Raw genomic sequence first — 11185 nt, forward strand, 5'->3', positions numbered from 1 at the left:
GTCTTTTAAAAAAAAACCGTTTTCACTATTTCGCCCCGATCAAGTCAAAGTCTTCAGGTAAACGGCTATCCTGAAGATCCAATGGATCAACTGGACCGACCACATACGAGTATGTGTCCTTCTAACTAAGTATAACCGACTATTTTTCAGCGAAAGAATAAAGACCCATCAAAACCCGCCCCGATCACTTTCAGTCATCTGGTTAATGGCTATCCTCATAATCTACTAGTAGAAATAAGGACCAAAACACATCCGAAAATGTGTCCATCAAACTGAGGTAACCGACATAATTTTAAGCGATAGTGATGTATAAAAATTTAATATAAGAAAAATGAAAATAAGCTGTACAGAAATAGCAAATCTTTTTGATGTCTCAGTATGATAGCGTCTGTGTACTATCACCTTTCTTGTAACAAGATCAACTTCTCAAAATTTTGAAAGTTTTTTTTTTTTTTTTTTTTTTTAATGTTTTTGGGTTTTTGTATTTTATATTGTTTTTGGTTTTTCTTGAACCTTTTCTCCCCCTAGAATTTATAAAAAACAAAATCTTTTTTTTTGAATTTTTTAAATTTTTAAGAAAAGAAAAAATGAAAACAATTTAAATGATATCTTCAGGAACATCATCTGATATACGTTTAACGCCGTTGATCTCTAGTAAATATAAAAACCGTGGTTTATCAAATGCTTTAGTGAAGAGATCAGCGCGTTGTTCCTGAGTGGGGATTTTTATCACATCGATTAACTTCTTTTCGTAGCAGTCACGAAGGAAGTGATATCGAATTTCGATGTGCTTCGTTTTGCTAAAATGAACCGGATTTTTGGTAATTGAAATTGCAGCAGAATTATCAATATATATGGGAGTAGTAGAGCATTCAATACCGTAGTCACGCATTTTGCTTGCCTCTTGCAATCCCCAAATAACTTGAGAACAGCAACTGGCAGCCGCAATATATTCCGCCTCAGCTGTTGAAGTGGAGACTGACGTCTGCTTTTTGCATTGCCACGTTACTAAACGACTTCCAAAGAACTGACATCCTGCTGTTGTTGATTTGTAATCGAGTTTACAACCACCATAATCCGAATCACTATACGCATGAAGATCAAAGTTGTCATCATAAGGATACCAAAGACCCCAATCTGGAGTACCCTTCAGATAACGCAAAATTCTTTTGACTGCAATCAGATGGGAGACCTTCGGCTTTGACTGATAACGTGCACAGAGACACGTAGCAAACATTATGTCTGGCCGAGAAGCAGTCAGGTACATTAGAGATCCGATGATCCCTCTATAGTGAGTTGGATTGATCAATTCACCCTTCTCGTCAGGATTAATCCCGTGATTAACCTCTAAAGGAGTTCTCTGTGAAGAAGAACTCAACATCTCAAACCGTTTCAAGATGTCATTGACGTATTTTGTCTGGTGAATGAAGATACCGGAATCTTTTTGATCAACTTGAAGTCCTAAGAAGAACTTCATCTCACCCATGGAGCTCATTTCAAATTTTTCTTTCATCACTTGTTCGAACTCCTTACAAAGTGTTTTATTCGTGGACCCGAAGATGATGTCGTCCACGTACACTTGTACCATAATTAGATCTCCTTCTTTTTCTTTTGTGAATAGCGTGCAGTCAATGGTTCCCCTTCTAAACCCGTTGTTCAGAAGGTGTTTGGATAGTTCTTTATACCAAGCTCTCGGGGCTTGGTGAAGACCGTACAAAGCCTTGTTGAGCAGATAGGCTTTGTCCTTGTGATATGGGTCTTCAAAACCTGGAGGTTGTGCCACATATACGGTCTCTTCGATGTGACCGTACAAAAAGGCACTCTTGACGTCCATCTGATATACTTTGAATTTCTTGAAAGATGCATACGCCAAGAACATCCGGATTGCCTCCAAACGAGCAACCGGAGCATATACCTCATTGTAGTCTAGGCCTTCGATTTGCCTAAACCCTTGGACCACCAGGCGGGCTTTGTTGCGAACAATCACTCCACGATCATCACGTTTACATTTTAGTACCCACTTAGTGCCAATTTTCTTCTGACCTTTGGGGAGATCCACCAGCTTCCACACACCAAGTCTTTTAAACTGCAATAATTCCTCTTGCATGGCTGTGACCCAGTTGGGATCTTTCAGCGCATCGGTGGTGCTGTGTGGTTCTTCTTGTGCTAAGAAGCATTCATGGGCATTAAGAGCAACTAATCCTGACTCCATCATTTCTGTGTAGAGACCAAAATTCAGCTGTCGACGAGTTTTGACACCCTGTTGAATGTCCCCTATAATGTTGTCTTGTGGATGATCACGTTCAGTCCTAACAACCGGATTGTCAGGAACGACAACATTTTGTTCCAAGTTAGTTAAGTTCGGCTCAGGAACTGGAGCGGTTTGTTCCATGTTGTTTGTGTTCAGCTCAGGAACTGGAGCGAATTGTGGTGCTGCCTCTGAAGTAGACGTTAGAGGCGGATCTGTGATAGACACATCTTGATTTGACGAGGACGGTTGTGAAATAACATGTGTCGGTGCCGGTCGTACAAAGTCTGTTGGTGTTTCATCTTCAGATTCGGAATCAGATGACTCAAGAACTTGTTCTGTTGACTCTGTGGAAGAAGACGTTGACGGACCAGGATGAGATGAGCGTTGCTGTGATTCATCAGGAGGTGCATTTTGCGCCTCATACATCATTTGAATAGCAACATCATTCAGATTGAATGACTTGACCCATTTGTCAAAGTCAAACAACCAGTCTTCACCTGTCCCTTTGGCTGGTTCTGTGTAGCGTTGAACATCGACGTGGTACCATTCTTCAACCAATTTTGTTGATCGGTTGTAGACCCTTTTGAGAGGAACGCTATAACCCAGAAAGTAACCCTTAATAATCTTCTCCTCGAACTTGTTATCAACTTGCCTTTTGAGTAACGTGCAGAGAGCCCCAAATGGTTCCAGGTGCTCTAAGTTAGGCCTTCGACGTTGAAGAAGCTCGAAACTAGTCTTGCCGTGGCGCTTGACAATGCCAACCCGATTCAGTGTGAAACAGGCGTTGGCAATTGCCTCATTCCAAAACGTGACTGGCAACACTGAGTCAGCTAACATGGTTCTTGCTGTCTCGATTAACGTACGGTTTTTCCTTTCAGCAACCCCGTTCATTTGTGGAACATACGGAGCACTGAATTCTTGAACGATGCCTTTTTCTTTGCAGTAAGTATCAACGTTTGCGTTCTTAAACTCTGTACCGTTATCTGACCGAATTCTTCGAACCTTCAGCTTGTATTGCGACTCAAGAGTCGTGACTAGCAGACTAATACACCCAAAAGTTTCAGACTTCGCTTTTAGGAAAAACACCCATGAGAATCTTGAATATTCATCAGTGACCACTAGACAGTATGAGTGCCCAGCAATACTTTTGACGCTGATTGGGCCAAAAAGATCCATATGTAGAAGTTCCAACGGCATATCAATGGAGTGGAAACTCTTAGACTTGTGGGACCTTTTTCGTTGTTTTCCCGGCTTTACACTGAACGCATGAATCAGGGAGATGAAAACTTCTTAGATTGACTCCCTCAACCATTCTATTGTGCACCAGCTTGTTCATGTTCCTGACGTTTATGTGTCCCATCCGTTTATGCCAAATGACAGTATCACGTTCGGATGCCTTGGACACAAAACATGTTGCAGTTGGAGATGATGACCCTGCCTTAGCCATATCCAGAATGTAGAGATCACTCTGGCGTGCGGCTGACATTAGAACTTTGTCTTCAGGAAAGTTGACGTCCTTAGACAAGATGTGGCAGTCTCGTTCATCAAACATTACTTTGAAACCTTTGTCGCAGATTTGACTTATGGACAACAGGTTGTTCTCCAACTCTTTGATGAAATTAACTTTCTCAAACGAAACTCGCCCATTAGACACAATTCCTTGGGCCGTGATAAAACCTCCTTGATTTCCTGCAAAGGAAACTGCACCTCCTTTTATTTGTCTGACATTTGAAAGAAGATTCATGTTTCCAGTCATGTGCCTGGAAGCTCCTGAGTCTATGATCCACATGTTGAATCTTGGATCATATCGAGCAACCTGCACACAAAGACAAAAGGTTTAAATATCATTGGAAACCCAAGCCCTTAAGGTCTTGGGTTTTCCATCTTCATCACGAATGAACAATTCAATCCATTTACCCTCATTAACACTGTTTTCAGATTTGACGTTGTTATCAACAGTGTTAGTTTTCTTTGGTTTCCAAAAGTCAGTCTTCTTCTCAACATGTTTGAGATAGCTGGTTGAAGACTGGGTTTCACTTGTCGAAGTGGAAACCTTTGAAACTGATGGGTTTGAGAATTGGTGTGGTGAGGTTGGCTGAGGTTTCCGAGGAGAAACCGACCTCGGTGTGTGAAACCGTTCTTGACCTTGAATGTCAATGGTCGGTCTCCTCCTAGGAGGTGACTTGACATAACTCGGATCCGGAGTCGATATGTACTGCTTAGGATCCGTGTACTTATAGCAAAATCTTGCTATATGCCCTACCTCTCCACACGAAAAACAGTAGTTTCTCCCCCTTTGACTTGGTGGAGAGAAATAACTCTGGTTTTGTCTGTTATCATAGTACCCCCTGGATTTGACATTTTGGGGTGGAGTTTGTCTAGGAGGGTGTTTTGGGAAATTATGTTTTTCATTAACGTTACCCTCCTTTACAAACTGGGTACTATGTTCCACATAGACTTTCTCAGATTTAGAAATAAACTTTTTCTTCTGAGAACTTCTTGTTGTTGTTGCCTTTGACTTAGATGGTGGTGGGCCCGATTTAGTTGTAGAACCTAAGTCTGTGGCATCAACATTTTGTTTGGACTCAGGAGCCGGGTCAATGACTTCTTTACCCTTAGACTTAGAAATTTGGTTTGTGTCCTCGGGTATATAATCATTTGATTCATCATCCGGCACAGCTCCTGGTGTGCTTGCAAATTGATTCAGGATCGGGGGTGGGACATTGTTGTATCCCACTCCTTTTTCCTTTTTGCCTCGGAACTCGGGAATAATGTGTTCTAATAAATAAGATGAATTTGAATAACTTTTTAATTTGAAATTTAATGATTCAAAATCAGCTTTCAAGTTTTCCAATTCTTTTTTCAAAACATTATTCTTATTTATGTGAAAATTGATAGAATCTTGTTGATTAAGAACACATATTTCAAGTTCCTTGTTCTGACGCTTAAGGCCATCAATCTTTTCTTTAAAAGCAGACTCTTTCTGCTTCCAAGCCTTATTCTGTGCAAGCGCGTCAGTCAGTTCCATTAAAGATCTTGAGGCTGCTTGTTTGTAAGCCTCGAGATCTTCAATTCTCTCTTTTAGAGATTGAATTTTTTGTTCATACAACTCACATTTTAAACATTTAACATTTACAGATTTAGGAGTTGAAGGGTTAGAACTTACCTTGGCATTACTTGAAGTGTCTGCCATGAACGCGGAGCATAGTTTCCCCGCTCTACCCAAAAACGATGGAGAAGTTACTTTAATTTCTGCTTCTTTGACTTCTTCATCTTTAGCAGTCTCCTTGTGAATTGTTGAACTTTGAGATGTTTGAGGAGTGTTTGACTCGTTCTCATGATCCTCTTTCATCTCCGTAACTACCACTTCAGCCTCTGCATCTACTACTTGAACTTCAGTAGCTGGTTCCTCGACTATATATGCTTCGTTTTTCGAGGAAACCACAGACCCAGAATCTGAGTCTCCATCTAGATCAGCCATATTTATGTTGAAGTTCCAAGTTTCACCCTCATCTCCTTGAACTGCAAGAGCAGTTTCATTGTTGATGTTGTTTGTTGCTGTTGGGTTTTGAGGGACCTGTTGTCTCTCAAGATTGACATTTGCAGCAGCAGCAGTAGGAGTGGATGTTGAAGAAGTGGTTCGGAAAGGGTATTGATGACCTTCCCGTCTGGGCTTCGAACACTCCTTGGCGAAGTGACCAAGTTCACCACAGTTGTAACATTTGACTTTGTTTTTGTCAAAGCCGAACTTGGATTTGTTGTTGATAGTGAGGGCCTGACCGGTTTTCTTTGTCCATTTCTTGGCCCTTCGGAACGCACTGCCAAGTGCCCACATAATATCTATGCGTTCCATGTCGTCTTCATCCAATTGTTCGTAGTCATCGCTGTCCAGATGACTATTTCCCAACTTTCCAGCTACCATCAAACTGTATGACTCTATAATCGTACCCAGAGTTGCCATGTGTTCTTTGGCAACCTCAACAGTTACAGCTCCCAAGCCCTCTGTATTTAACGTTGCTTTTTCCATGGGCTTGGTTCCGGAGTTTGTACTTGCATTACCGGGAGTTGACGGTGGTGGAACAGACGATCTTGTTTCAGTCCCCTTTGAATTCGACACTGAGGAGACGAAAGCAGTCTTGATCGGTGCATGATCATTTACATCTGACAACGGAGATTTTGACATGTATAACGATTTGTCAGGTGTTGATCTTGGCTTTCTTGAGGAGGCTCTCAGTTCAGCATCCTCTTGTCTGATCTCTTTAATGAAATCAGAGAGAAGAATTGTTTCGAGTTGGTGACTTCTTCTCATCACCGTTAGAAAGGTGCTCCAACTGGGTGGGAGACCTTGTGCCAGACATCTCACTTTCTCAGTGCCAGTAGTTCTAACGTTGTAGGCCTTGAGCTCAGACATGAGATGATAAAATCTCGACAGCAGTGACTCGATATCTTCTCCTGATTCCGGACCAAACAAATCGAATTCACGCTTTAGTTCCCTAGCGTGAATATCTCTCAGTGAATCCGACCCTTCACATCTTTCAACCAAGGCGTTCCATAGTGTTGACGCTGTAGTGAATTGGTTGAACTGGTGAAACAAATCGCTGGAAAGGGCTTGTGATAATAGTGAGAAAGCCTTCTTTTCAGCTTCAAATGCTGTCTTCTGTTCATCAGACAGCCTGAAATAGCTTAAAGCTTCACCATCGTCGTTGGTTGGATGAACCCAAGCTGTTTGAACAGCTTCCCATAATCCAGGATTCACACCGGTTATGTGAATCTGGAATCTAGTCTTCCAAGTGTTGAACTCGTTTAACGCCATTAGCTTAGGAGGCTTGTTATAGCTTCCCGATTCCGAGTCACTTTCGAGGATTGACTGGATCCTCTTGGTTGAGCTTGTACTTGAAGACATGTTTGCTTAACACCGAGAAGACTGAAAAACACTTAAAATTTGCTAAGTGTTGAAAAAAACAGTCTGCTGATCGAATGTGTTGTATTCGATCGGATGAGTGGTCTATTCGATCGGGTGTGAGCTGACTCGATCGAATGTCTGTTTGGGTTAAGGTTCTGGTGTTATGAGGCTGATTCGATCGAATGGGAACTTTTTCGATCGAATAGGGTGTTAGGTTCGGTCGGATAAGTATCTGGTTCGAACGAAACGGGTTGTGTATCTTGTTCGATCGATTGGGAACTAGTTCGATCGAATGGGGTCTTGGTTCGGTTCTGATGTTGACTTAGTCGATCGGATGGGTTATGACAATCGAATTTGACACTGATCGAATGGGTTGATCAAATGGGTGACTAAGTCGATCGGTTGGGTACTGGTTCGATCGAATGATTGGGACTTATTCGATCGAACGAAGGGAGCGTATGTTGAGGCGGGAAAAGCTGGTTCGGTCAACGTTTAAACTTGTTCGATCGAATAGGAGGGCTATTCGATCGAATGGGTTCCAAAAATAGACTGATTCGATCGAGAAATCTGGATTTTCCAAAATTAGAAGATTTTGACGAAAATTCGGATTTTGAAACAAAAACAAGAAATCTTGACGATCGAGGACCACTTTATGACTATTTTTAAACTTATAACATAAACACAACTTAATTCCAACCCAAAAACGGATCAAAACAACCAAAAACTCGAAGAACACGAAGAACGCGAAGAACGTTCTTGACGAAAACCCGAATTTTAACACGAAATCCTTTGATCAAAAACCAAAATATGACAATATTAACTGTTTTTGACACAAAACCGATGAACACAAGACCAAAAACCAAGATTTTACCGGAAATTTTACGTAAAAATAACGAATTTGACTCTAAAAACGCAATTTTTACCACGAATCTACCGAGAATCAAGAACCAAAGGCTCTGATGCCACTTTGTTAGGACCGATCGGGAGACGGTTTCCCAACGATTCTCGGGGGCAACGTGTTAGAGTGCGGAATCCTACTAACACGGCGACTCGGTGGTAATCAACGACACAAACGGTAGCAATTCCTAGGATGATATGACGACCAGGTGCGGAGGAAAGGACCGAAGGGGTTGACGGGCAGAGAGGATTTCCGGGAACAGGTCGGCTGTGTATGTGTGTTATATGTGCTCCCTTCTGAAAATCCCTAAGTAACGTTTATATATCGAAGACTCATTCGATCGGATGAGTCTCTCATTCGATCGAGTGAAGCTTTGTTCGATCGAATGAGCCTGGTTCGATCGAATCAACCTTTTGTTCGATCGAACCAGTTTTCGTTTGACATTTACAATACGTTAACTAGGTTTCACTATCTTTAGTCTCACGCCGACCTACCCTGATAGAACTGGGGACATATATATGACATTTCATGTCCTAACATATCTACGGACACGTATACATATATATATGTATATATATGTGAATATAATGTATGTTGCCTAATTAACTAGAATTCACTTAGCGTAGCTAACTTTTAGTATGCACGCAGACAAATATGATGAATGAGCTAGCTTGAGGGGGACACATGGCATGGACTGCGTGACTGACATCTAGTGAAGAAAAGATATGAATTTTTATGTCAAGAAAATTTGAAAGTTAAAAGTTATGATATTATTATCTTGTAAAGAATGTTTGATGTTTTTATATTCCGCGAAAAGTTTTAATCCACTCTGATTTTTGAACGGTGTTTATAAGTAAATCCAACGTCCAAGTAGGGCACCGGGACCGAGGACTTACACGCTAATAATACAAGCAAATCCATCCAATTTTAAAATTGTAAGTTATATGTTTAACAGACAGTTCACTAATGTGAAGGGGGGGGGGGATACAATATCATGAATAACATTGAGATATTGCATATAGATGTGAAACCAATTGGAATAGGGATTTAGGGTATGAAATTATTAGTGTTTTCATACAATCGGAAATTACATATTCGAATAGGGATTTGTATCAAACTTGATGTGCTAAAAGTAGTTATAATATTATTAACTAAAATTACGTTAATCTAGACATTAAGTAATAATTCTAGACTCTTAACTTAACTAAAACTACTAACCGGCAAGTGAACCGGTCGACTCAAGTACAACTAAGTAAGTCCGGATATCGAACCCACGAGACTCTTTAAATTACGTAAATTAACCGACTAGACTCAACTACAGACACGACTAGTTATTTATTATTATTGAAGAGGGGGTTTTACTTAAAAAATAAATTTAAACTAATTATTTTTTAAGTAAATTAACTGACTAGACTCAACTACAGATGCTCCATCCACACACTTCTTTGTTTTATTATACTCAACCTTGGGGATCGTCTCTAGCTCAATCTTTCTTCAATCTAGCAAAACTTAAAACACAAAAACAAAGACGAACTACAAAAACGACGTTAGTGACTCGATGACTTGTACAAACTCCACGAAACCTCCCCACACTTGAACTTAATCAGGAGGTTTCTCCTTTACCTGAACCCTATCTAACCCGTTTAATTCCACCCGGTACTTATCAAACAGTAATATATCAATGATGGAACCGCAAACTATTAAATTAGAATTAAAAATCAGTAACGAGTCAGACCACCTATATTTAAACTCACCTGGCAAGAGCCGAATGCGTTGTAAGTATCGAGAAGATTGGTCGTGTTTGACATGCAAAGGCCTTTTCACTCCCGTAGACCATCTTCTAAAGTATACGCAACTTTGGTTTTCAGGTAACCTATCATCCTCGGCCTTATCCTTTGGTTTTGATTCCTGATCAGCATTCAAAACACAATCCAAGGGTCGGCAATGGTGTTCTTCCTCCAACACCGCATCCTCATATACAATGTCCTCTACAAGTAGGGCCTCGAAAAACGCAACATCCCCATCAACATCCAATGTACCCCCCTCGTCATACTCTAACAATCCATCCAACTCCAGATCAAGGAATTCATCTTCCTCACTCAATTCATTCACAACCTTTTCCTCAACGCCAAACATCAACTCAAGTGAATCCCCCAAATCCATGACATCCTCTATCTCGTCTTTCTTCACTAACGACCTCTGATAAGCAGCCCACTCTTCTTCATTTATTTCATCATCAGAGTCACTGTAACAACCTGCAAAATCAACAACACATACCTGTGTGGCCTGAGGTGGGACTTTATCAGCCACTCGTGTCTTCGTATCTGGAATGTTCTCCTCTGAATCATCTATATACTCCATGATTGGTTCTTTCCCTTCTTCTGGAAACATCGGGAACAACTCGCCCAACCGATTCATGTATCCCAAATAGTTGCCTTCCGCATCATACTTATAACCAGGTGTCAGTTGTTCCTCCAGCTGCACACTCTCCTCTTTGGTTTCTCGAATAAGTTCTCTATCTGACTCGTACACGTATTGGGAGATCTGCTTTGACCCTTCTTCCACCTTTGTCATTATTCCAGAGATTTCTTTAACTGCATCTTGGAGACCTGCAAAAACAGATAGTTGATTTCTTAGCATAGCATCATGTTTAGCTAATGTTTGTTGGTATTGGGCATCCTTCTCTAATAGTCGGGTCAATAAATCCTCGATCTTATTCAAATACCCCTCAGAATCCCTGTTGGGGCTGCTTTTGGAATGTTGACCATAATCTTGCCCTTGTTTGTATTGATATCCCCGATCCGGTTTGTTATAAAAATATGACGGGGACCCCTGTGAAAGATAAGACTGTTGCTGCGCATAGGGGTTAGTACAATAATATGAACATCTATGAGTTAAATAAAGACCACCACACGTATCACAATTAGGGTGAGCACTATAGTATGGACATTTAATGGTAAAGTGAGGACCGTCACAAATTTCACACATAATTACAAGAATTTAAATAAGCAAAAGACACAGAAATTAAACACCTACGACTCAAAGCAAAAAATAAATACGTAAAAATCTAATTAACTAAAACCCTAAAAACTCAAAAGCAAAAACACAATAGCACGTATATAGCACGTAAGTC

The 11185-nt window shown here is 40.7% G+C and overlaps 1 protein-coding gene across 1 annotated transcript; it reads right to left on the bottom strand.

Moving 5' to 3' along the window:
- Positions 1-9628: 9628 nt before the first annotated feature.
- On the bottom strand, positions 9629-10867 carry LOC143631936 (uncharacterized). The gene is made up of 2 exons (XM_077100550.1): positions 10330-10867; positions 9629-10251 (listed from the first exon to the last, which is right to left on the bottom strand). Exons 1-2 carry the CDS (start codon positions 10690-10692, stop codon positions 9652-9654), a joined length of 963 nt encoding a protein of 320 aa, XP_076956665.1. The 5' UTR covers positions 10693-10867; the 3' UTR covers positions 9629-9651.
- Between the last annotated feature and the right edge of the window lie 318 nt (positions 10868-11185).

This window comes from Bidens hawaiensis, unplaced genomic scaffold (assembly GCF_021521415.1).
Source record: "Bidens hawaiensis isolate Kalapana, Puna unplaced genomic scaffold, B.hawaiensis_p1.1 tig00006273_1, whole genome shotgun sequence".
NCBI classification, from domain to species: Eukaryota; Viridiplantae; Streptophyta; class Magnoliopsida; order Asterales; family Asteraceae; genus Bidens; species Bidens hawaiensis.

Excerpts from the sequence above, each read along its gene's own strand:
- LOC143631936 (XM_077100550.1), bottom strand. The coding sequence starts at position 10,692 with ATGCTAAGAAATCAACTATCTGTTTTTGCAGGTCTCCAAGATGCAGTT. Across the intron at positions 10,252-10,329 it reads TCCCACCTCAGGCCACACAG|AGGTCGTTAGTGAAGAAAGA; the intron begins GTATGTGTTGTT and ends GCTGCTTATCAG.